This window comes from Sceloporus occidentalis, unplaced genomic scaffold (genome assembly GCF_023333645.1).
Source record: "Sceloporus occidentalis isolate IW3139 unplaced genomic scaffold, rSceOcc1.0.p SCAF_21, whole genome shotgun sequence".
NCBI lineage: Eukaryota > Metazoa > Chordata > Lepidosauria > Squamata > Phrynosomatidae > Sceloporus > Sceloporus occidentalis.
The window spans coordinates 5,599,073-5,626,369 of NW_028317001.1; the positions used below are offsets into that span (position 1 = coordinate 5,599,073).

General features: G+C 47.0%; 2 protein-coding genes across 2 annotated transcripts in view; one reads left to right on the forward strand and one right to left on the reverse strand.

Moving 5' to 3' along the window:
• LOC149301480 (uncharacterized) overlaps window positions 1-27,297 on the forward strand; it is a 228,908-nt gene that overhangs the window by 39,087 nt on the left and 162,524 nt on the right. The gene's annotated exons all lie outside the window — the stretch shown is intronic.
• Window positions 170-4,496, reverse strand: LOC149301481 (uncharacterized). Its single transcript, XM_089484125.1, has 3 exons — window positions 4,326-4,496; window positions 3,372-3,492; window positions 170-2,212 (listed from the first exon to the last, which is right to left on the reverse strand). Exons 1-3 carry the CDS (start codon window positions 4,398-4,400, stop codon window positions 975-977), a joined length of 1,434 nt encoding a protein of 477 aa, XP_089340251.1. The 5' UTR covers window positions 4,401-4,496; the 3' UTR covers window positions 170-974.

The window sequence follows — 27,297 nt, forward strand, 5'->3', positions numbered from 1 at the left end:
TTTACCTCAGCTTAAAGACTAGGGAAAGACTGGTGATTCTCTTGGCCTACTTCCGCCCCGTTCCTTAACAGACTCCCTAGCCAAGCTGACACAATTGGTCTATGAGCTGCTGCTGGAGTCGCCTAGGCTTTTGGTCCTGGCCGACCACAACATCCCTCTCAAAGCCCCTTCTCAGCATGCGCATGGATTGCCAGGGCCCAGATGCTGCTGCTTATTCCACTAAGGCCTTTGTGGGAAAGGAAGGTATGCGCCGGGGGTTCAGTGGTCTCCCCTTCCTTCCCTCCATTCTTCCTTTGAGGAGACTGCAATGGAGCCCAAGATGCAGAGCTGGACTCAGGAGGGAAAGGCAAGAAAGGAAGGCTCTGCTTTGGAAATCAAGCTCTCTTTGTGTATCCTGTGTATTTGTGTGTATGTGTGTTTGCCTCTGCTGTTCTTATGGCTGGGAATGGAGGTGAGGACTGAGGAGAAAAGAAAGGTTCAGTTTTGTGCAAATGCAGAACTTCTGTGCATTAAAGAATCCAGTGTGTTGAAATAGCAAAGAACTTTACTGAGAACACAGAGTCAGAACTGCCCACTGCAAGCCCCAAAACCTCTTCCAATCCTAGCCCCCACCTCCAGTTCCCACAGTCTATGCCCCACAGGAAACAAGGTCCCCTTTGCCACCCCCAGAAACTAGCCCTTTCTGTTAATACAAGCCTCCAACTTTCTTCAGCCAACATCCCACACATTGCAAAAGCTATCATTCCCATAACTATTCTAGACAGCTGCAACAAATCCCAGCTCCCCATCTAGATAACCTATACCACAACCCACAACCCCCAGCCAAATTCACAACCCAAAGCAACTATCTATACTATTAACAATTAAAATCTAAACTTAACAAATTACAACAGACATATGGACAGACAAACCTTACAAACACAATCACAAGGGCCTTTTCTTGGCAACACTGAATTAAATTTTATATATATTCGTTATTGACAAAAATAAAGTGGCTTCTCTTCTTTGTGTACTCTCTGATGTGTCACTTGGTTTGACTTCTGAGAGAAACATTTCCCACACTGCTGGCATTTGTATGGCTTCTCTCCTGTGTGGACTCTCTGATGTATCACTTGGTATGACTTCGAAGAAAAACCTTTCCCACAATGCTGGCATTTGTATGGCTTCTCTCCTGTGTGGACTCTCTGATGTATCACTTGGTATGACTTCCGAGAAAAACATTTCCCACAACGCTGGCATTTGTATGGCTTTTCTCCTGTGTGGACTCTCCGATGCATCTCTAGGATTGACTTCTGAGAAAAACATCTCCCACAACGCTGGCATTTGTATGGCTTCTTTCCTGTGTGGACTCTCTGATGCGTCTCTAGGATTGACTTCTGAGAATAACATCTCCCACAACGCTGGCCTTTGTATGGCTTCTTTCCTGTGTGGACTCTCTGATGTTTTACTAGGTTTGGCTTCTGAGAAAAACATCTCCCACAATGCTGGCATTTGTATGGCTTCTCTCCTGTGTGGACTCTCTGATGTATCACTAGGCATGACTTTGAAGAAAAACATCTCCTACAACGCTGGCATTTGTATGGCTTCTCTCCTGTGTGGACTCTCTGATGTATCACTAGGCATGACTTTGAAGAAAAACATCTCCCACAACGCTGGCATTTGTATGGCTTCTCTCCTGTGTGGACTCTCTGATGTTTCACTAGGCATGACTTTGAAGAAAAACATCTCCCACAACGCTGACATTTGTATGGCTTCTCTCCTGTGTGGACTCTCTGATGTATCACTAGGTATGACTTTGAAGAAAAACATCTCCCACAATGCTGGCATTTGTATGGCTTCTCTCCTGTGTGGACTCTCTGATGTATCACTAGGTCTGACTTTGAAGAAAAACATCTCCCACAATGCTGGCATTTGTATGGCTTCTCTCCTGTGTGGACTCTCTGATGTATCACTAGGTATGACTTTGAAGAAAAACATCTCCTACAACGCTGGCATTTGTGTGGCTTCTCTCCTGTGTGGACTCTCTGATGTCTCACTAGGTCTGACTTTGAAGAAAAACATCTCCCACAATGCTGGCATTTGTGTGGCTTCTCTCCTGTGTGGACTCTCTGATGTCTCACTAGGTGTGCATTTGAAGAAAAACATTTTCCACAATGCTGGCATCTATGTGACTTCTTTCTTGTGTGCACTCTCTCATGCCTGACAAATTCTTCTGTAAAGGAGGACAATGACAGACAAGACTGAATCTCAATGTTAAGAGAGGAAAGTGTTACCCCAAGATTTAGCCCCACGTTCACCCTTCCCTATTTGAGATCAAATTAATAAGATTGGTATGAGTGACTTGAGCATGACCATGTTCTGGATACCCCCAAATCCATATCATGATTGTATCCTTACTCATAGGAGCTACCAAAGAAGAGATTGAAGGGGAACTGCCATAAGGAAATCAGTAGAAGCAGATAGTCAGGCCGTTGAAAAATATTCCATTAAATATATGTAAAACTATTTTAATGGAAAAGTGGCATCATTTCCTGTGAGACTGCCATAGAGTTCAGAGTCAGAGCACATGGCATGATGCAAGCTAACTGCAGAGGATGCTTCATGCTGTGTGGCACCAGGAGATGACTCACAACCAATACAGGATACAGCTCACATGTGGATTGATGTGGGTTGGAGTTGTGTGTGTGGAGTTGTGGATTGTGAAGTGGATGGAAGCTAGAGAGGAGAGATAGTAAATATTTGTTTTATATTGCAACTCAGGATAAAGAACCACCAAGGACTGTGAATTATTTTTAAGTGTCGAAAGTGTTTAGTGCATCGCCAATGCCTATATCTGGAGATTTGCTTCTGTATTCTGCTATGTTATTGTTGAGTTCTGGGAGTGTCGCCTTCAGACTGTGCTATACATTGGCTTGTGAATGGGATCAGAATTCAGAGCTAAGAAGGAACTAAGAGCCGGTGTGACAATCCTGTTCTTTCCCCACCCAGGAACCATTCCAAAGCAATTAAAACATCCTAAAGCAATTTTGAATGCTCTGCTTCTGCCCCCAAGCAACAATTTCAGTATAAATATCAGCCCCAACTGGCTGTTCTTCAGCGTCAGTCACATGCTTACTATGTTGTGAATCGCTTTGATCTACAGGAAAGGTGGTATATAAATAAAGTGTTATTTATATATCTTTTTTATTTCGACAGTGGAATATACTCCCTTAGAGTTTGGTGTAGTCCACTTCTTTGGAGGTCTTTAAACAGAGGCTGGAGGGTGCTTGGAATGTGTATTCCTGCATGGCAGAAGTGGGTGGAACTGGATGGCCCTTGTGGTCTATTCCAACTCTGTGATTCTATAATGCTAGTGGATTCCGGTTCCTTACCCACAGAGGTCACATTCCCATAATTCTCCATCATTATATGATTGTACATAAGTCGCTGCTTCTTCGACAACAGTTTCCATTCTTCCTCGGTGAAGTATATCGCCACATCTGCAAAGGTCACCTGAAACAGAAAATAGCCCTCATCCAGAGAGTGACTAAGCAAAAGGGGAGGAAAGCACATGGTGCATCCAAATATTATTTCATCACTTCAGAATTCAGTCCAGGATATAAACTTTAAATTCTGTTTGCAAGAAAAAAGTTACTGCCTTTGAGATCCAGTTTGTCTTGAATCTTTTCAATATAATATACAATATAATAAACAATATAATTTAGGCCGTGGCTGGGATGTTGATGATTGATTAGGATACTCACTATCCCAACACATACAGTACATTTAGCTACCAAAGAATTATGGTGCATTTAGACATTTCTTGCCACATTTGAGAGGCAAATGTCATTTTTAATCACAGTTCTGGGGAGCACTCTGGGCTTGAGGGCCACTGGGCCCACCCCATATTTAGATCCAGAGATGTTCTCCCATAGACCCCAACATTTCATAGATGGGGAAAACAAGACACATGTGGACAAGCAACCCAGAAGGCATGGAAGATGGCCAAAGTTGTTTATGAGGAAGATCACACAAGCTAGGAAGGGCACAGCAGTTTCCTTCTGGTTCAGCCTCCTGGGAAGGGCCATATCCTGTCTCCTTCTTTCCTCTCCTCTCCCCACTTTTGAGTTGATGGACTGCAAACTCAGTTGCACTCAGGAACTGAGGAGAGCTGAGAAGGGGGAAATTGGGAGGAGAAGAGAGCAACTGGGACATTTTTAAAAGCCCCTGAAAATGCGAGGATTAATCAGGACTGTCTCTGCCAAATCTGGACAGTATTTTATTTGCTTCCTTTCATAAATTGGCCCAGCAGTGACACAGATGAAGCTAATAGCATAGTGACTCACCAAAGAGCTGTTGTACCTCTCCATCCTCTTTCTGTTGGAGCCCAACTCCCTCCTCTTGGCCTCTGTGTCAGCCATCAGGTGGGCAGGGGTCCTAGTGGCCCTGCACTTGGGTCACTTTTAGCAAGAGAGGCCCCAAAGCCGTGTCCAAGGAGGCCGTGATGAGGTTCCTGAGAAAAGGGACCAGGGTTAGGATTGGCTTGGCAAGAAACCCTGCAACACTCAAAGACACAGAGAACAGCATCCTGCTGGTGACATAAGCAGGTGACACATGCCTCCTTTGGGCCGATGCAGAGGAGGGCATCCCCTTCCTCCCTCTGCACCAAACAAAGCCCCCTGGACCTAGCATAGATTCACTGCAGCTCCCCTACACAACAGATACTCCATGCCTTCTTAGAGTGGCAGGGATTAGGGGATGTGAAAGGAGTACATCATAAATAAATAAATCAATCATCTGCTGAAACCTCCAGAGTTCACCAGTGCTTTTCCCCAGCATCAGCCCCTTTCCCAAAAAGGCTGCATCCGCACTATAGAAATAAAGCACTTTGACACTTCTTTAACCGCTCAGTGCTGTGGAATCCTGGGATTTTACCTTTGGACACTTAGCCTTCTCTGCCAGAGAGCTCTCATGCCACAACAAACTACAAATCCCAGGATTCCATAGGATGGAAACAGAAGAGTTAACACACTTCAGAACTGGATTATTTCTCCAGTGCAGATACAGTCTGAGTCGGTTTTAAAAGGGTAGAAGCGCCCATGTCTTGTTTTTAGCCTCCTAATAGTGGTTTTCCTTTACAAAATAAGTAGTTTGTTTTAGTCTCTAATCCTTCTTCTTCTTGTTCTTGTTTAATTCTATGTTGGTTTGTTTCATTCTTGGTAATATGAGTTATTCTGGTCCGTCTCCTTCCTTCTTGCCTGAAAATCTATTACTATTATTATTATTATTAACCTTTATTTATGAAGCGCTGTAAATTTACACAGCGCTGTACATACAACTCTTTAGTGAGACGGTTCCCTGCCCGCAGGCTTACAATCTAAAAAGACACGACACAAAAGGAGAAGGGAGAGGTGGTGGAGAAGGGGATCAGGTCCAGTAGTTCTTCTCTACCTCCAAGGCCTGGACCAAGGCAGATGGGATGGAGGAAGGGCTTGGGTTCTTAATGGATGGTCAAAAGAAGAAGGGAATGACAGTAGGGAAGGGGGAAAGTCCAGCTCATCTGCTCTCTCACATAGGCCTCTCTCCCCCTCAAGATGGTGGTCAGAAGGAGGGCTCTTTGTTGTTGCTGGCCTGCCTCTCTCCCCCTCGAGATAACAAGGAAACTGGGGGGACTTTTAAAACCTCCCAAAGGAGCCACGTTTGGCCTTGTTTGGGGGACAAGCCTCCTCTTAGGAGCCAAAGCCCAATGTTTGTGAAGAAGAATAAGAACAAGGCTTGTATTAAAACTATCCTCCCATTTCTGATCCCTGTTAAAACCCCAGAAGGAGCAGAGCTGTGTAATAAGAAAACCCTCTCTGAAAAGAGACACAAAAGACACACTTCCTTCCTTTTGGCCCAAGGAGCCTGGCCTCCTTCTGACTCTGGAGCCTCAGGAGAGAAAGAGAGGCCTCTGTTCAACTGAGGCTCAGAGAAGGTTCTGGATCAATATTCCCCACAGTCACAAGCATACAATAAAATGGCTGCCAGAACACAAAATGGCCTCCAGAACACAAAATGGCCTCCAGAACACAAAATGGCCTCCAGAACACAAAATGGCCACCTCTTCTTCAGCACTTGGCAGTTGGCAGTTTGAGGCCTTCAGGGAGAGAGAGAGACTGAGGGGAAGAGTGGAAGGGGGTCCTGGAGGGAGGGGGCCTTGGGAGATATAGGGCCTTCCTGAGATATTTGGGGTTCGCTTCCTAACAAAGGGGTTTCTGGCATCATAAAGGATTTGGGGCAAACTGGATCTGAAAGGCAGAAGTAGCCTTTTCTCTTGCTTTAACTGCCCTGGCTCAGTGCTAGGGAATTCTGGGAAATGTAGTTTTGTGAGACATTGAGCCTTCTCTGTCAAAGAGCTCTGGTGCTACAATAAACTCCAGTTCCCAGGATTCCCTAGCACTGGGCCAGGGCAGTTAAAGCGCTCTCAAACTGGACTATTGCTGCCGTGTGTTTTGGACCTTTCTTGGCCGCAAACTGTCCATAGCCTGCAATGCATCTCCTAATTCTGTTGGCAGTCCCTTCCTCCCAACACTTTCTCATTTCCGGTGGTCCAAGCAGCCCTGTAATAATAATAATAATAATAATAATAATATTTTATACCCCTCTCTTCAGCCAAAAGTTTATCAGAGTGGCTTACAAATTGTTAATTAGACATTTAGACATTATGGCTCTTAGCCCAGCAGACCCTTAAACTCCTTAAATCACGCTGCCATCATCCAGTGAATTATGAAAGGACTTCTCTTAAACTTCACTGGGACCAGTTAAGGAACCTTATTTCTGCTTCTTTACTGATCTTCCAAGCATCAACTGATCCAAGACATGTGTAAAAGGAGCGTCAAGTAATAGATACTCCAAGGAGGTATGTATTATAAATAACAACATATAACTAAAATGTAAGTCATACAAGATGTTAAGAATCTTGCAGGAACAATATTTGTGAGTATATAATATCCAATTCATACAAGCTATTAAAACAAATAAATGAACCTAAGCATCCAATTCTGAGACTAACTTCCAAGATCCGCTCTTTAACTCTCTCTCTCTCGATCTCCAACCGACACAATTCCCCCAACTGTCTCTTGGTCTCTCAGGCCTTATATCTCCTTCTCACAGAAGCTTCCAGAAGGACCTTTATCTTGCTCTCTGATTGGTCAAGGGAGCCTTCCGTAGCAGTGATGTCACTCTGCATTTGCATAAACCTCCCTTTACTGCCTGAAGAAGACCTCCATTGACTGGAGCTCAGTCATTGCATTTTCCCAAGGCAAGGCTTGCACCTATTTCCCAATGTTGTTCTTGGGGTCTGCCTCCCAGTTGTTTCCAGGTCTTATGGTGACCTTATGGGAGTCTCTGAAGGGGTTTTCTTGGCTGGTTTCTTCAGAGTGGGTTTCCCATGGCCATCCTCTGAGGCTGAGAGAGTGTGACTTGCCCAAGGCTTCAGTCCTTTTGGAAGCCTTTTTGCTTTATCTTCTAGAAGGCAGCTGAAGTGTTGCTTCTTGCTCTGAAGAATGAGAGGAACCTTCTGGCATCCAAAAGGCTAACATTCTCTGGAGTTATGTCTGATAATATGAATATATAGGATTGCAATCCCTGTTCATTTATTAAAAGGTTTCATATCATAGCTATGTCCCTTAATAGTAGTTAACCAAATTAAACAGTACGTAAAACAAAAACATGAAACAAGCTAGACAAGGAAACTGTTACATGGATTTGTAATTGGTTGACTGGCAGAACCCAAAGGATATTCCACAGTGGCTCCTTTTCATCCTGGAGAGAAGTGACCAGTGGGGTGTCCAGTGGGGTTCTGTCCAGGGCCCAGTGCCATTCAACATCTTTATCAATGATTTGGATGACAGAATTGGGGGCATACTTATCAAATTTGCAGATGAAACCAAATTAGGAAGAGTAGCTAATACTCCAGAGGACAGGATCAAAATTCAAAATGACCTGAACAGACTAGAAAACTGGGCCAAAGCTAACAAAATGAAATTCGACACGGAGAAATGTAAGGTACTGCATTAAGGGCAGGAAAATGAAACGCACAGATACAGGATGGGGGGCAACTGGCTGAATGAAAATGGATCTAGGACTTCAAGTAGACCACAAGCTGAACATGAGACAACAGTGCAATGCGGCAGCTAAAAAGGCCAATGCGAATTTTGGCTGTATCAATAGAAGTATAGCATCTAGATCAAGGGAAGTAATAGTGCCACTCTATTCTGCTCTGGTCAGGCCCCACCTGGAATATTGTGTCCAGTTCTGGGCCCCACAATTCAAAAAGGATGTTGAGAAACTGGAGCATGTCCAAAGGAGTCCGACTGAAATGGTGAAGGGTCTGGAAACCATGCGCTATGAGGAAAGACTCAGGGAGCTGGGGATGATTAGCCCGGAGAAGAGATATTTAAGAGGTAATATGACAGCCCTGTTTAAATATTTGAAGGGATGTCATATTGAGGAGGGAGCAAGCTTGTTTCCTGCTGCTCCAGAGAATAGGACCTGGAACAATGGATGCGAGCTCCAGGAAAAGCGATTCCACCTCAATATTAGGAGGAATTAACTGACAAGAAGAGCTGTTGGACAGTGAAACATACTCCTTCCTAGGAGTGTGGAGGATTCTCCTTCCCTGGACGACTTTAAACAGAAGCTGGATGGCCATCTGTCGGCGATGCTTTGATTGAGAGTTCCTGCATGGCAGGGGGTGGACTGGATGGTCCTAGTGGTCTCTTCCAGCTCTAGGACTCTATGAGTCTATGATTCTGAGATCACAATGGGACAGTCTCAATGCTTCAGCCTGAGGTTGCAAAGGGCCCCTTTAAATAGTTCAGGTAAAGAGCTCCACCTTGAAGTCACAACAGTATCATCTCAATCCTTCAGGTAAGGAGCACCAGCCTGAACTCATAATAGTCCTGTCTCAATCCTTCAGGCAAGGAGAATCAGCATGAGGTTGCAATGGGCCAATGTCAATCCTTCAGGTAAGGAAAGGAGCACAGGCCTTGAGTCACAATAGTCCTATCTCAATCCTTCAGGCAAGAAGCATAGGCCTTAACTCACAATAGTCCTGTCCCAATCCTTCAGGTGAGGAGCATGAGCCTGAAGTTACAATGGGCCAGTCTATAGACTTCAGGAAAGAAGCCACAGCCTAAAGTCCCAAAAGGCCAGTCTCAATGCTTCATGTAAGGAGCATCAGCCTGAGATCCCAATGGGGCAGTCTGGATCCTTTAGGCAAGGAGTCTCAGTCGGAGGTCGCAATGGACCAGTCTCAGTCCTTCAGGCAACCTCCTTTTCTGGGAGAGATTTTGACTTCCAGTTTTGCACAAACATTATTCTAGCTAAGGTTGTCATATAAAACAGCGCCTTCCCATATTTATTGTCCAAATTTTCTTCAAATATCCTTAATAAATAATATCCTGGTTTTTATTATTATTATTATTATTATGTTTGTATTATTATGTTGGTATTATTATTATTAAGGTTCAATGTACAGTGGGCCCTCGCCTTACGCGGGGATCCGTTCCGGATCCCGCCGTGTAAAGCGAATTCCACTTATGTTCAAGCCCCATTGTTTCCAATGGGGCTCATGCACGGCGGCGTGGCGGCGGCGCACAGGGTGCAACGGGCACACGCGCCTATTCAATTGAATGGCACGCGCCGCCCCTTCCTCCCCGCGGCTTGAGCGCTTATGCTCAAGTCGCGTATGGCGCGCCCGCATATGGCGTGGGTGCACTGTAGTTTGCAGTCAGTGAATGTATTTTGGAGCCAATGATGGGGGCTGCAGGGTCTCCTGCTTTGGGGGCTGGAGCAAGTAAGGCCCTTCTCCTCCTCCTCCTCCTCCTCCTCCTCCTCCTCCTCCTCCTCCTCCTCCTCCTCCGGCCTCTTCCCTTTCAGTCCTCATTCTCACAGAAGAACCCAATTGGGGAGTCCCCCATGGAGGCCCCCACCTTCCCTTCCCTTCCCTGCCAAGGCAGAAAGGCTCCTCTGGCTGCCAGGCCTCCTTCTCTCTCTTGGGAGTCTCTGTGGGTCTATGATATTTCAGAGGGGAATCAAAGGGTCTCTGTGTGTGAATATACATTGGCCTCTTTTCAGGTAAGAGAGGACCATCTCTCGTGTTGAAGCTCTTTCCACTCTCCTCTCCCAAAACAGAAAGAAACAAAGGCCCGTTCCAGACGGACCTTGGCTCCGCTCCCAGTACATACTAGGGGTTGGCCGAGGACGCAGCGTCCAATCAGGCCTCACCCCTAGTACATACTGGGGATGTCAAAATGGTGGCGCCCTATACACATAGGCACCGCAATTTTGACGTGCTGGATGCTTAGTGTCTGCACGTCGCGGCGCAGATGTGACACTGCAAGGCGCCATTGGCGCCTTGAGGCATCACAACTGTGCTGCAAGAAGAACCCGTGGTTTGTCACGTGGTTTGTCCACTGGGGCTCCCTCGCACAGCAAACACAGGCACCGGCAGAGCTCCCTTTTTTGGGGCTCTGTAAAGCGCCAAAACAAAAAAGAAAGGCCTCCTTCACTGTTGCCAGGCAGAGTCTGTTCTCACCATGGAAACACTGAGGGAGGGAGATGCTTCTTGGAAGATATGGGCATGCTCAGTAGCAGCCCCTGAAGCCCCTCTGCCCTGAAGGAAGATGGCTGTCCTGGCTCCCACTGAGCATGCTCGGTCCCTCCAGAAAGAGCTGTAGGAGGAGGAGGAGGAGGAGGAGGAGGAAGGGCCCGGAGCCTTTAAGGGCTTGAGCCATTCCCAGAAAAGAGTAATTATTAATAATTAATAGTAATTATATGTGAGTCAGTTGGAAAAGCCCATCTCACTCCAGAAAATAAAGGGACTTGAGGAGTTTGCACTCTATGTATTTCTGTAATAATAGCTACAAAACTGATAATAGCATTTGGGACATTTACACTTTTACAAACAAATAGTGCAGATTTAAATGCTGCTTTAAAACCTCTTGCCTATATAAGCACAGACTTAGTAAAATAAGAATATTTTCAGAAAAATAGGGATTAAGGAATGGAATATAGAATATAAAGATAAGGACATTTGATAGTATCTGCTCAGATAAAAACCGGACATGGGTTGAACAAAGACAATAAACTAAAACTAAAAAAGGAGAAGGGAGGGAGGTATTATGTAAGGGGAAAATACAGGGAAGAGCAAAATATCAGTACAGAATATATAGGTTATGCCAAGATAATAAATAGAACATAAATAAATAATAATAAAATTTTTATTTATATACCGCCCTTCCTCAGATCAGGGCGGTTTACAACATTTTAAAAACATTACATTAAAACATCAAAAACATTACAATAAAAACAGAAAAGCCCCGAGTTAGCCAGTCCTCTTGCCAGTGAAGAGGAAGGAGGTCCATAGGACATCTTAATCGGGGAATGCATTGCCAAAAAGGAAGGTCTTCAGATCCCTTTTAAATTGGGCCAGGGAGGTGGCCGAGCGGAGCTCTATGGGCAGCGTGTTCCAAAGGGCCGGGGCGGCGATGGAAAATGTCTTCCTGGTAGTGGAGACAAGCCTGGCCCCGGGAACCCTAAGTAATTGCTGCCCAGATGTTCTGAGGGTGCGGGACGGAATGTATGGGGAGAGGCGGTCCTTCAGGTATCCTGGGCCCAAGCCATTTAGGGCTTTATAGGTCATCACCAACACCTTATATTGCGCCCGGAAGCGAATCGGCAGCCAATGCAGATCTTTTAGCACCGGTGTAATGTGGCTGGCCCTGGAAGTACCAGTGACCAGCCTGGCTGCCATATTTTGTACCATTTGTAGCTTCCGGGTTTGGTATAAGGGTTGCCCCATGTAGAGTGCATTGCAGAAATCCAGTCTCGAGGCTACCAGAGCATGTACCACAGTTTCAAGGTCCCTCTGGGCCAGGTATGGGCGCAGCTGGCGAATAAGCCGAAGCTGATGACAGGTGCTCTTGACCGTCGCATTCACCTGAGCAGTCAGGTGAAGGGACGAGTCAAGAAGCACCCGCAGACTGCGCACGGAGTCCTTCACAGGGAGCGTGACCCCGTTCAGGACAGGTGGAACCACCGCCATTCCTGGACCAGGGGAACCTATCACAAGTACCTCCGTTTTCTCTGGATTCAGCTTGAGTCGGTTTTCCCTCATCCAGCCCATTACTGACTCCAGACAGGCCACGAGAGGAGAGACGCCGTCCTCGGTCACTGCATCAGTCGGAGACATAGAGAAAATTATTTGGGTGTCATCAGCGTACTGATAACCCCACGCCCCATGTCTCCGGATGATCTCTCCCAGCGGTTTCATGTAAATGTTAAATAGCATGGGAGACAGAATGGCTCCTTGAGGGACCCCAGTTTTAAGGGCCCTCTCATCGGAGCACACGTCTCCCAGCTGCACCATCTGGGACCTCCCGGAGAGGTAGGACCGGAACCACTGGAGCGCAGTGCCCCCGATTCCCACCTCTGCCAGGCGTCCCAGAAGGATACCATGGTCTATGGTATCAAAAGCCGCTGAGATGTCCAAGAGCACCAACAGGGACACGCTTCCCCTGTCGATGCCCAGACGGAGATCATCGACCAAGGCGACCATGGCCGTCTCAACCCCGTAACACGCCCGAAAGCCAGTTTGAAATGGGTCCAGATAATCCGTTTCGTCCAAGACCCTCTGAAGCTGGATTGCAACCGCCCTCTCGATCACCTTCCCTAGAAATGGCAGCAGTGAAACAGGCCGATAATTATTATATTCCAGGGGGTCGAGGGAGGGCTTTTTTAACAAAGGTTTTACCATGGCCAATTTGAGAGCAGATGGAAATTGCCCATCCCTCAAGGATGTATTAATGATCCGGTGTAACAGTGAAGTCACTGCCGGTCCCCCCTGGGCTGCTAGCCATGAGGGACAGGGATCGAGAGAGCAGGTCGTTTTCCAAACACTTCCGAGGATCTTGTCCACATCATCGGTACATACCAACTCAAACCGATCCAGTTTAACAAAGTCCACGGAGGCTCTGGATGCCTCTACCCTAGGTTCTGCTTGAATGTCGGCGTCAAGACCTTCGCTTATCCGAGAAGTTTTATCCACGAAGAAGTTGTTAAATTGGTCACAGCAGGCCTTAGAAGGTTCAAGGATCTGGTTCGGGGCAGGAGGGAGCTGAGTTAGCTCCCTGACTACCCTGAACAACTCTGCTGGACGCGACTCCGCGGACGCGACACGAGCAGCATAGAACGAATTCTTAGCTGCTCGTATCGCCTCTCCGTAGTCCACTAACAGTTGGTCTAGGAGAGTCTTGTCGTCTAAGCGAAGGTGTTTCCGCCAACGGTACTCTAGCCGTCGCAGTTCCCGCTTCCTTGCCCGGAGATCTTCCGTATACCAGGGCTTACGTTTGGAAGCGGGTCTGAGAGGGCGCTTGGGAGCGATACTGTGTATAGCCCTTGAGAGACCGGTATTCCAGATACCAGTCAGGGCATCAACAGAGTCGCCGTCACTTCCAACCATGTATCCCTCTAGGGCTTCCTGGAACCTTTTGGGTTCCATCAGCCTTCGAGGGTGGACCATCCTAATAGGTCCACCACCCCCGGGAGGGATCTGGGTAGAGACCTTGATTTTTGCCTCAACCAGGAAATGATCCGTCCATGGCAAGGGGGAAATATTAGTTATTTCCGCCCACGGATTTTCCGCATCTGAACAGAAGACCAGATCAAGAGTATTACCCGCACAATGCGTGGGACCCAAAATCAGCTGGGACAGGCCCATGGCCGCCATGGTATCCATGAATTCGCGAGCCGCACCGGGTGGAACATAGCTGGACGTGAGGGAGATGTTGAAGTCGCCCAGGACAAGTAGCCTGGGCGTCTCCAGCATCAGTTCAGCGACCAGCTGTGTCAGCTCGTTAAGGGAGTCCGTTAGCGCACGGGGTGGCCGATACACCAACAGAATCCCTAGACTGTCCTTCGCTTTTAGGGTCAGGTAGATACACTCAATGTAGGACGTCTGACGAATGTGGTTCCTGGTGAGGGACACGGTGTTCCTATGTATCAAGGCCACACACCCCCCCGCCCACCTAACCTGGGCTGGTCCTTCACTGAGAACCCGGCAGGCAGGGCCTGAGCCCACACAGCATCCCCTTCAGGCCCAAGCCAGGTCTCGGTAATGCAAGCCAGATCGCAACCTTGGTCCTCCAGCAGATCGTGGAGGATGTGGGACTTGTTGTTAATCGATCTGGCATTGCACAGGAGCAGCGACAGGGTTTGTGGCACGGTTGGAGTGACCCTCAGGTCCTTTAGGATGGGAGGGGGACCGGAAGGAGAGATAGATATAACGCATCGATCTCGCCATCCCCTGGAACGCAAGTCCCTTCTCCCACCGCCATACCTCCCCCTGCCCCACACAACCTCAATAGGAGCTCCGCTCAAGGCGATGTTATCCCCTTCCTCCCCAGCCCATGCATCCCCCGCATCCATGACCTCCCCCCACCCTCCTCCAGCAACTCAGAGAGCAGAGGTTAGCCACCTCAGGCATCCTCTGCTCTAACGCTAACCCACACCCTCCCTAGCCCAATAGAGCTGCGCAGTTGCGCAGCTGCGCGGTGGTAGCGCTGCGGAGTCCTGCAGCGGTTCCCTTTTGCAGTCCGTAGGCGGCACTCCCGGGGCGATGCGCAGCTTCGCAGCTGCGCACCTCCGACACCACCGGGAGGAGGCTGCCCGGCAGAAGCGCGGCTCTGGCGGCGGCGGTGTCCGGCGAGGAGGCGGAGGGGGCGTGGCAGGAAGGTCCGGACGCCCGGCTTTATGCTCACCGCTCTCACCTGGTGAGCCTCCTCCTTGCCTTCCCCCCAGATGTTCCTTAAAGGGCCCCTCCCCAGCTGCCGCAAAACGCCAAGGCAAGCCAAAAGAAGAAAAGAGTCCCGCAGCGGTCCCCTTTTGCAGTCCGTGGGCGGCACTCCCGGGGCGATGCGCAGCTTCGCAGCTGCGCACCTCCGACACCACCGGGAGGAGGCCGCCCGGCAGAAGTGCGGCTCTGGCGGCGGCGGTGTCCGGCGAGGAGGCAGAGGGGGCGTGGCAGGAAGGTCCGGACGCCCGGCTTTATGCTCACCGCTCTCACCTGGTGAGCCTCCTCCTTGCCTTCCCCCCAGATGTTCCTTAAAGGGCCCCTCCCCGGCTTCCGCAAAACGCCAAGGCAAGCCAAAAGAAGAAAAGAGTCCCGCAGCGGTCCCCTTTTGCAGTCCGTGGGCGGCACTCCCGGGGCGATGCGCAGCTTCGCAGCTGCGCACCACCAACACCACCGGGAGGAGGCCGCCCGGCAGAAGCGCGGCTCTGGCGGCGGCGGTGTCCGGCGAGGAGGCGGAGGGGGCATGTATTGGAAGGTATTAGAATCTGTTAATATCGTGTATGTTCAAGAGATGCTGGCAGAAGTTATAAATAACTGGAAAGTACAATCGCAAATGTATAACTGAATGTGAATTCATAAATAAAGCTCACCTGAACTTAATAAAGAAAGAAAGAAAGAAAGAAAGAAATTGTCTCAGTGAGCTGCCATATTTTGAATTAGTTGAAGTTTCCAGACTTACTGCAAGGGTAGCCCTATGTAGAGCGCATTGCAGAAGTCAAGATGTGAGCTTACCAGTGCATGAACCATAGTTTTTGGGTCTTCAGGTTCCAGGAAAGGGCGCAGCTGGCGTATCAACCGAAGCTAATAACAGGCACTCTTGGCCGTCGCATCTATCTGAGCTGACATCTGGAGCAAAGGAACCAGGAGCACCCCCAAACTGCAAACATAGTCCTTTAGGGGAACTGTGACCCCGTCCAGGAGCGGTAGACAAACCTCCATACCTGGGTTAGAGGCTCCAAAAACAAGTACTTCTGTCTTAAATGGATTCACTTTCAATCTGATTTCCTCATCTTGCCCATGACTCCCTCAAGACATTCATTCAGAGGGGAGATGCCTTCCTTAGTTGATACTGAAGTCTGGGGCATGGAGAGATATTGGATGCCATAAGCGTACTGATAAAACCCCATCCCATACCTCCAGATGATCTCTCCAGGCGGTTTCACGCAGATGTTAAATAGCATTAGGGACAGGATGATGCAACGAAGGATGCCAAATTTAAAATCCCTTTTGGAGGAGCAAGTGTCCCCAAGCATCACCATCTGGAATCTGCTTCTGAAATAGGACCAAAACCACCGCAATGCAATGCCCCTGATCCCCAATTCCCTCAGGCTTTCCAGAAGGATACCATGGTTGACGGTATCTAAAGCCACTGAGAGGTCCAAAAGCACCAACAGGGTCATACTTCCCCTGTCGATGCTCAAGCGGAGATCATCTAAGGAGACCATAGCAATCTTTACTCTGTATCCCGTCCTGAAGCCAATTTGAAAAGGGTCTAGATAATCTGTTTCATCCAAGACCACTTGGACTTGAAGAGCAACTGCCCTCTCAATCACCTTGCTTAGAAATGGAAGATGGGGACCGGTCTGTAATTGTTCATGTCCAAGGGATCTAGGGAGAGCTTTTTCAGAAGCGGCCGTACCACCGCTTCTTTTAAGCAAGATGGAAAATAGCCCTCCCTAAGAGATGCATCTATGATATAGCTCAGGTGAGTCCTAAGTGCATCTCCTCCTTGGAGGACCAGCCATGAAGGGCAAGGGTCCAGGGGGCCAGTTGTCTTCTTCACACTTCCAAGGAGCTTGTCCACATCCTAAGTACTCACAGATTCAATTTGATCCAGTATGATCTTATTCACAGAGTCACTGGACACCTCACCTATAGCCTCTGCAATAATGCTGGCATCCAAGTCAGCTCTTATCTGAGAGATATTATTATTATTATTATTATTATTATTATTATTATTAACCTTTATTTATAAAGCACTGTAAATTTACACAGCGCTGTACATACAATCTTTTTAATTGGACGGTTCCCTGCCCTCAGGCTTACAATCTAAAAAGACACGACACAAGGGAGTGGTGGTGGGAAAGGGGGATCTCTAGTAGGGTAATACATATAAAATACATAGCAATACAGGAAATGATTCAATAAAACAGCCAAGAAAAGAACATCAAATAGCAAGTGACAATGATGCAATGCCTGGGAACGCTGCCCTGAACAGGATGGTCTTCAACTCCATTTTGAAGCTGGTTAAAGAAGTGATGGCTCTTGCTCACGGGGGAAGAAGGTTCCAGGAGTGAGGGGCAGCGAGTGAAAAGGGGCGAATCCGGGATGGGGCAGAGGAAATCCTGGGCTGGGACAGCAGACTTTGACTACCAGAACAGAGGGCCCTAGTGGGAAGGTGAGGAGAAAGAAGGTCTGATAAGTAAGGAGGGGCCAGCCCATGGAGGGCTTTAAATGTCGACAGCAGGAGCTTATACTGAATGCGGAAAGGGAGGGGGAGCCAGTGAAGGGATGCCAACACAGGAGAGATGTGGTCAGAGCGGTGGGTGGAAGTGATAATGCGTGCAGCTGAATGCTGGACAGAGATTAAAGGACGGAGGTGAGAAAGAGGAAGCCCAGCCAGGAGGACGTTACAGTAATCCAGTCGTGAGATCACTAGGGCATGGACCAGGATCTTGGCAGTAGAGGTGGAGAGATATGGTCGGATTTTGGCAATATTGTACAAAAAGAATCTACAAGCCTTGGCTGTGGTCTGGATCTGAGGGATATACGACAGAGACGAGTCAAAGATAAAACCAAGACTGTGGGCTTGCTGGACTGGTTGGATGGAAATGTTGTCCACAGAGACAGAAAAGGAGTATTGAAGGGTGGGCTTAGGAGGAAAGGCAAGAAGCTCCGTCTTGGACATGTTGAGCTTCAAACGCCGATGGCGCATCCACTGCGAAACAGCTGTGAGGCAAGACGAGACTTGCTGTTCAAGCCTTGGAGAAAGGTCAGGGGTGGAAAGATACAACTGGGTGTCATCGGCATACAGATGGTAGGAAAAACCAAAAGAGCTGATGAGTTTACCTAAGGACAGTGTGTAGAGAGAAAACAGAAGGGGACCCAGAACAGAGCCCTGGGGAACTCCAACAGATAAGGGAACAGGAGAAGAAGTCTGACCACTAGTGACCACTGCAAAAGATCTGCCAGACAAGTAAGATCTAAACCAGTTGAGAACAGAGTCTGAGAACCCAAGGTCAGAGAATATGTCAACTAGGAGACAGTGATCAACAGTGTCAAAGGCTGCAGACAAATCGAGAAGGATGAGAACAGAGTAAAGGCCATTAGCCTTGGCCTGTAAAAGGTCATTCGAGATCTTAGTGAGAGCTGTCTCTGTAGAATGCCTTGGGCGGAAACCAGATTGAAAGGGATTGAGGATGGAGTTGGCTTCAAGAAACTCAAGACAGCGCGAATAAACAACCCGTTTCAAAACCTTAGAAAGAAAGGGGAGAAGAGAAATTGGACGATAGCTAGACAAAGAGGAGGGGTCAAGAGAAGGTTTTTTCAGAATTGGGGAAATGAGAGCATGTTTGAAGTCCGAAGGGAAGGAGCCTGTAGAGAGAGAGATTGAAGATATGGAGAAGCGAGAGCAGAAAAGAGGGAGCTATAGAAATAAGAAGACGAGTAGGAATTGGATCAAGAGGACAGGCAGCAGGTTTGCAAGAGTTCAGAAGTGTAGATAGTTCATCCAAAGAAGCAGGAGGAAACACAGACATTTTTTTAGGGGAGGGCGAAAGAAGATTATGAGCAGAAGAGGAATCAGGAGGGACTATCTCAGAGCGAATGGTGGTAATCTTAGAGACGAAATAGTTAGCAAAGTGAAATAGTCATTTAAAGCATCACAGTGATCTGTGGTAGGCTCTAATGATGGGTTCTGGGGGACAGGTGCCTGGATCAGGTTCCAGATCCCCCCCCCCCAAGCTGTCCCTTTATGCTTCTCTTTCCTTGGCATTTTCACTCCTTTAGTCCTTCCTTCTACTCCTTTTACCTACATCCTTTCAAGGGGGTCAAAGGCTTGTTTAGCATGTTCCCAAAACTGGGAGGAGGGTGTTCTTTTTGGGGCTGAGGGTCTCTCTGTTGGTCCTCATCCGCAGGGTTGTTGTGAAGGGAAAGGTATATATGTGTGGGGGGTGCCTAATTTGGATCCTGTGGGCCTTTAAGCCTAGTTCCCAGGTTGCCAGGGAAGTGTCAGTCTCCCCAGATGGGGCTTTGGGGTCCCTCCAGCTCCCTCCTCTTGGATTTGGCCTAGATTTTGGCTCTTTCCCCCCACCCAGACAGAGCCCCCTCTCCCCAGGACCCCAGAGAAAATGTCTCCCCCCCAAAAAAATGTTGTTTCCAATGCTATTGAACCCTATCCTTGTGATGCTTTGTATTTGACACAAAACTCTTCCCTAAATGAAGGGAGGGTCTCTCCTCTGCCCCACTTTCCTTTTTACCTTTGAATCCCCCTCCCCTCCATGGCCACACCTCTCTCCAAGGGTCCCCCCTTTCCTCTTTTCTCAAAAGAACCCCCCAAGTACCTGGGCCCCAAGGAATCCCCAGAGGAGGGGGCAGGGAAGGGAGAAAGGAGAGGAGGCCTGGCAGGCTCCCTGCCTTTCTTTGCGGGGGGGAGATTGGGTTTCTGTCTTTCTTACATCACCCCTCCCCCAGAAGATCCTCCAGGAATTCTGAATGAAGGAGGGCTCTCCCCACTTCCCTCCCTCAGAGCAGGCTGTGAGGGTGGCAGATTCAGGGTTTGAGACTGTGCATGCACATTTGCCACCAAAGGCCCCTTTTGAGCATGCGCAGGGATCGCAAAATCCTAGCTGCTGCTGCTTATTCCATTGTCAGCATTTGAAAGAAGGGAAGGACTACACCCTTCCTTTCTTTTTTCTTCCTTCCGGAATGGAGCCCAAGCTGCAGAGCTGGACTCAGGAGGGAAAGGCTGTGAAGACTCTGCTTTGTGCATACAGATCTGTCTCTCTGAGTGTGTGTGTGTGTTTGCCTCTGCTGTTCATATGGCTGGGAATGGAGCTCAGGACTGAGAAGAGAAGAAAGGGTCAGTTTTGTGCAAATTCAGAACTTATATGCATCAATGAGTCCATTGTGTTGAAATAACAAAGAACTTTATTAAGAACACAATGGCGGGATACAGACCGCCCAAAAAGGGAGGTCTCCCGCCACGCCGGTTTGCTCTGCAAGGCAGCCAAAGTGAACAAACCACGAGGCTCCGTCACGGAACAAAAAGAACCCGCAAAAAATCGGTTCTTCTTGTGGCACCTTTGTGGCACCGCAACGCGCCAATGGCGCACTTGCGTTGTCACAAAGGCGCCGGGACGTGCATACGTTACGCGTCCATCACGTCAAAATGGCAGCGCCCGTGTGTACAGGGCGCAGCCATTTTGATGCCCCTATCACGTGCTAGGACTGAGGCCAGTATGGACGCCACGTTCTCGGTCAACCCCTAGCACATGATGGGGGCTGCGCAAAGGCCCATTTAAATCAGGCCAGAGTCAGAAATTCAGCATTTCAGTCAGAACTGCCCACCCCAAGACAAATAATACATTAAAACCCCAAACCCTAAAACTCCACCCTCTTCCAAACTTAGCCACCACCTCCAATTCCCACAGTCAATGGCCCACAGGTTACAAGGCTACCTTTGTCATTCCCAGAAACTAGTCCCCTTTCTGTTAATACCTTCCCCCCAACTTTCTTCAGCTAACATCCCTCACATTCCAAAGGCCTTCAATCAAATAACTATTTTAGCCAGCTGCAACAAATCCCACCCTCTATCTAGCTAACCCATTCCACAACCCATAATCCCCAGTCAAATTTATAAACTAAAGCAATGATCTACACTAATAGCAATTAAAAGCTAAAATTAAGAAAATATAACTTTAAAACATAAAGATAGATGGACAGACAAACCTAACACACAAATCACAAGGGCATTTTCTTATCACCACAGGAATAAAAATATATTCATTGTATTCCTTCTTCACAAAAATAATGTTAGTTCATTTCTGGGATTTTTGTGGCTTCTTTCCTGTGTGGCCTTTCTGATGTCTTACTAGGTTTGACATAAAAGAAAAACATTTCCCACAATGCTTGCATTTGTGTGGCTTCTCTCCTGTGTGGACTCTCTGATGTGTCACTAAGACTCCCTTCAAAGAAAAACATTTCCCACAATGCTTGCATTTGTGTGGCTTCTCTCCTGTGTGGACTCTCTGATGTGTCACTAAGACTCCCTTCAAAGAAAAACATTTCCCACAACGCTGGCATTTGTATGGCTTAGCTCCTGTGTGGACTCTCTGGTGTATCACCAGGTTTGACTTCAAGGAAAAACATTTCCCACAATGCTGGCATTTGTATGGCTTCTCTCCCGTGTGGACTCTCTGATGTGTCACTATATGTGACTTCCGAGAAAAACATTTCCCACAATGCTGGCATTTGTATGGCTTCTCTCCTGTGTGGACTCTCTGATGTGTCACTATATGTGACTTCCGAGAAAAACATTTCCCACAATGCTGGCATTTGTATGGCTTCTCTCCTGTGTGGACTCTCAGATGCTTGACAAGGACTGACTTGTAAGCAAAATGTTTCCCACAGTGCTGACATTTATGTGACTTCTTTCTTGTGTGGACTCTCTCATGACTGACAAGTTCTTCTGTAAACAAGGACAATGACAGACAAGACTGAATCTCAGCATTAAGAGAGGAAGGTGATTTAGCCCCACGTTCACCCCTCCCTATGTGAGATTAAATTAATGTGGGCACATTACAGACGTGCCGAAAGTACGTGCTCCGCACATACTAGGGTTAGGAAGGGGCGTACTAGAGTTAGAAAGGAGCGTCTATTCTAGACGCCGCTGAACCCTAGTATGCGCTGAGCAAGTACAAAATTGCAGCACCCTTCCACACGGGCGTTTGGGACACTTGGAGGGCAAGAAGAGTAAGTGGAGAAGAAGGGAGCAGGACAGCCCCCGTGCCTCCCTCCCCATGGACCTTTCCCTGCTCTCCAAGTGCCCAATTTGGGATACTTGGAGGGCAGGAAGGATAAGTGGGGAGGAAGGGGGCTGGGCAAAGTGCCACTTCTGGCATGTGTGGCATAGGTTCACCATCACTGTCATAGCACTTGTGTGTGTCCTCCCCAGACTCCAGAATTTTGAGTGACAAAGAGCCTCTGGAATCAACCATGGAGCTAAGCAAGCTCAGGTTGGAAAAGAAACATTAGAGAAAAAGGAATTTATGTGTTGCCATTTCCTCTCTTCATATGCATTGCTCATAATTGCTAAATGGAACCCCTAAATATGTCTGAAAAGAAGGGTCTGAGCCGGTTCTCACCAGTTCAGTTCTTAAAATCTGTCAGGTTGGTGGTTGCCTCCCAATCCCCAAGGCCCCTCTCTTGGCCCTTCCCAGCGGTCCCTTCCTCTCCACACAGAACTAGGCGATCCTGGCTTTGCTCCTGCCTTCCCCTCCTGGCTCCCAGAGGCCTGATCCCCTTCCCTTTCTCCCTCCACTCTCCAACCTTCCCTCTTGCCCATCTGCACTGCTTCAGCATTTCACCTTCACCATCTCTTCCTTGTGGACACACATCCACAGAGTGTGATGCATAAAAGGGACACTTTGAGGCCCATTTGTTGAGAATGGATGGATAGTCAATATACAAATGATTCATTGGGAAAGGCAGAGCAAGGGGGCTGGGAACTGGACTCGAATTTTGGTGAGGATCAAGCACCAGAGAGCAGCCTTAAAACAGCCTAAAGACCTCTCTAAGACAGGGATGGGCTACTGTCACATGGGGGAGTTATATTGGCTCCCAGGGGATCTCAGGGGCACCCCCACATTGTATTGCCTAAAAATATGGATTAATGTGTTGCCCCTCAGTATCCCATTGCATCCCTTTGGGGAAGTGGAGGCCATTTTACCACTGTTGAGCCCTCTCTGATCCATTGCATGGCCAAGGGAGATATTTTCCCCAAGAACCCTCTCCAGAGCCTCAGAAGGATGAAAGAGGGACCAAAAAGGGTAGGAAACTTGCTCAGTTATGTGCTAAGTACCATTTGGGTGAGAAAAGCATTAATCTCTATGCTTCCTTCCCACAAAATCCTAAATTTCAGAATTAAAAAGTCCTTTGCTTGAACCAAAAGGTTTATTGAGAAACTCTGGCAGAAGCATCCATTAACACATATAAGCAGTTTCTGAAGAGCCAAAATCTTTTCCCTCTGTCTTTTACTATCTCCACACTCCTCCGCTTTCCTCCTCTTTTAGCTCCTAACCAACCCAGCTGCCAAGGTACCTCTTGCCTTCTTCTTCCACCGTTCTCATACGCCTCTCCCCCTGGGGCATGCCTGCCACCCAAATCTCACAAACCAGTCAGTTAATAGCCTCCACAACTGATTCCCTTCCCCCAAGCTGTTCTAGGTCCCATTATACTTACCAACGACTTAAAACTACTAACAATTCCCCCTAAACCACAATGCCATTCTGGATGAACCACAGAAGCTGGTTCTGACAATTGGCAGTTTACGATGGGGTATTTAGTATCCTTATAAAGTGGAGAGCAATAGTGCCTCACTAAACCACAAATTCAAATATTCTACAGAATGTTGCTATCTCAATTAAACTACACTTGAAAGGGATCTAGGACTCCCAGTAGACCACAAGTTGAACATGGACCAACAGTGTGATGCGGCAGTTAAAAAGGCCAATGTCATTCTAGGCTGCATCAATATGAGTATAGTTTCTTGATCAAGGGAAGTAATAGTGCCACTCTCTTCTGCTTTGGTCAGGCCTCCCTTGGAATAATCCTGTGTCCAGTTCTGAACCCCACAATTCAAAAGGATGTTGAAAAGTTTGAACATGCCCAGAGGAGGGCAACCAAAGTGGTGAAGGATCTGGAAATCATCAAGCCCTATGAGGAATGGCTGAGAGAGCCAGGTACGTTTAGCCTGGATTAAAAAAAGTTAAGGGTGGATATGATATCCATGTTTAAATAATGGAAAGAGTCGTATTGAGGATGGAGCAAGCTTGCTTTCTGCTGCTACAGAGAAAAGGAGACACCACAATGGATGCAAGCCACATAGAAAGAGGTTCCACTTGAACATTAGGAGGAACTTTGGGACAGTAAGAGCTCTTTGACAGTGGAATATACTACCTTAGAGCTTGGTGGAGTCCTCCTCTTTGGAGGTCTTTAAACAGAGGCTGGATGGTGCTTGGAATGTGTATTCCTGCATGGCAGAAGAGGGCTGAACTGTATGGCCCTTGTGGTCTATTCCAACGCTATGATTCTATAATTCTAGTGGAATCATAGCACCATGATAATTTGGCATAAAAGGGATCTCAGTCTTCATAGAAAGGAGAATTGATTACGGTTCCTTACCCACAGAGGCCACATTCTCATAATTCTCCATCATCACATAACTGTACATCAGTCTCTGCTTGTTTGTCAACAGTTTCCATTCCTCCTCAGTGAAATATACCGCCACATCTGCAAAGGTCACCTGCAACAGAAAATAGCCCTCATCCTGAGAGTGACTAAGCAAAAGGGGAGGAAAGCAAATGGTTTGTAACTGGTTGACTGGACGAACCCAAAGGGTGCTCAACAATGGCACCTTTTCATCCTGGAGAGAAGTGACCAGTGGGGTCCCACAGGGCTCTGTCCTGGGCCCAGTGCTAATGACGTGGAGGAAAAAATCGGGGGAATACTTATCAAATTTGCAGATGACACCAAATTAGGGGGAGTAGCTAATACTCCAGAGGACAGGATCAAGATTCAAAATGACCTGAATAGACTAGAAAGCTGGGCCACAGCTAACAGAATGAACTTCAACAGGGAGAAATGTAAGGTACGGCACTTAGGGCGAAAAAATGAAATGCACAGATATAGGATTGGGGACACCTGGCTTAAGGAGACAACATGTGAAAAGGATCTAGGAGTTGAACATGAGTCAACAGTGCGATGCGGCAGCTAACAAGGCCAATGCGATTTTAGGCTGCATCAATAGAAATACAGTGTCTAGATCAAGGGAAGTAATAGTGCCACTATATTCTGCTCTGGTCAGGCCCCACCTGGAATATTGTGTCCAGTTCTGGGCGCCACAATTCAAAAAGGATGTTGAAAAACTGGAGCGTGTCCAAAGGAGGGCAACTAAAATGGTGAAGGGTCTGGAAACCAAGCCCAGCAGTCACACAGTTGAAACCAATAGTCAAGAACCTCGACTCACCAAAGAGTTCTTGTATCTCTGCATCCTCTTTCTCTGGGAGCCCAACTCCCTCCGCTTGGCCTCTGTGTCGGCCATCAGGTGGACAGGGGTCCTGGTGGTCTGGCACTTGGGTCGCTTCCAGCAAAAGGTGCCCCAAAGCTGTGTCCAAGGGGGCCGAGATGAAGTCCCTGAGAAAAGAGACCAGAGATTCAAAAAAGGACGCAGATTGGATCTCCTATAAAAAATGAATGCAAATAGATAGAACTGGTTATAGAATAAAGACACGAGAAGATCCTAATGATCAGGGTTATGATCTTTCATGGTTCTTTCACAGACAATTAGAGAGCTCTTCCTAATGGATAAAAAACAATATGGTATTTGCAAATCAGACTCTGATCTAGAACAAGAAATAATGTTGAATAAAGATGCCTTATTAGCAAAACTTTATAATTGTATTATTCAAATCTATACAGAAGAGGAAGTTATTAAAGACAATATGATCAGATGGTCTCAAAGTGGAAGTACACTTGGAAAAAAAGACTGAACTATACTTGCAGCCAAAACATCAAAGAGAGTTATTATAAAACATTTTTGATGGTATTTAACACCAGAGAGAATAAGAAAGATGTATAAGAATTGCAGTAATTTGTGTTGGAAATGTGAAAAGGAGCAGGGCTCAATCTATCAAATGTTTTGGACTTGTGGGAAAGCGATACAACTTTGGAAGTTGATTTACTTTGAAATTAAGAAAGTTGTAACTATATCTTTTAAATTCTCACCTGAAACTTTTTGCTTAATATAATAGAACAATCCATAGGAAAAACACATGGTAAAATATTATTTTATATGTTGTCATCTGCAAGAATAGTGTTTGCTCAGAGATGGAAAACTGAAGAAATACCTTCAAAAGAAGATTGGATATTTAAGCTTCTGGACATGATGGAAGTGGACAAACTCTCAAGAGGAATTAGAAACGAACCGTGAAATTTATATAAAGGAGACTGGAATATTATAATTGACTATCTCCAGAAGCATGGAGGGAAAATGCTACTTTAGAGAAAGAACTAATTTAAATTGAAGTGTTTTACTTTATTCAAAGAAATATAACAGCTGTAAAACAGAAGTATGTTGGGAGGTTAAAAGCCCAATGATGTTTAGTTTAATCTAATTAGAGCGATTTTGTATCAACTGTTTACAATTTAAATGAGGATTGAAAGGGAAAATAAATGATTTTAAGGATAAGTCTAAGTAGAACAATATATATTTGAATTATCTTATTAATAGCTAATTCAAAAATGAATGAGATAGAAATAAAAGTTAGTCTGGTAGTTTGGAAGCAGCGGATGGTAAATGCGAGTAATAGGTTTGTCTTTAACGCTCAGTGCTATGGAATCCTGGGATTTTACCTTTGGACACTTAGCCTTCTCTGCCAGAGAGCTCTGGTGCCTCAACAAACTACAAATCCCAGGATTCCACAGGATGGAGCCAGGAGAGTTAAAGCGGTTTCGAACTGGATTATTTCTGCAGTGAGGATACCGCCTGAGTTCGGCTGTAAAAGGGCAGAAGCACCAAAGTCTAGTTTTTACCCTCCTAATAATGGCTTTCCTTTAAAAGAAATAAGCAGTTTGCTTATCTGTCTAATCCTTATTTTTGTTGTTCTTGTTTGTTTCTATGTTTATTTGGGAATAATATGAGATGTTCTGGTCTGCCTCCTTCCTTCTTCCCTCAAAATCTCTTAATAAGGCAACTGGGGAGACGTTTAAAACCTCCCAAAGCAGCCACTTTTGGCCTTGTTTGGGGGACTAGCCTCCTCTTAGGAGCCAAAACCCAATGTTTGTGAAGAAGAAGAATAAGGCTTGTATTAAGACTATCCTCCCCATTTCTCATCCCTTTTAAAACCCATGTTCCCCAGAAGGAGCAGAGCTGTGTAATAAGGAAACCCTCTCAGAAAAGAGACACACTTCCTTCCTTTTGGCCCAAGGAGCCTGGCCTCCTTCTGACTCTGGAGCCTCAGGAGAGAAAGAGAGGCCTCTGTTCAACTGAGGCTCAGAGAAGGTTCTGGAACATTATTCCCCACAGTCACAAGCAGAACAAAATGGCCGCCAGGACACAAAATGGCTGCCTCTGTCTCAGCGCTTGGCATTTGGCAGTTTGAGGCCTTCAGGGAACCCAAAATGGAGGCTGAAAGGGCCCCAAAGTC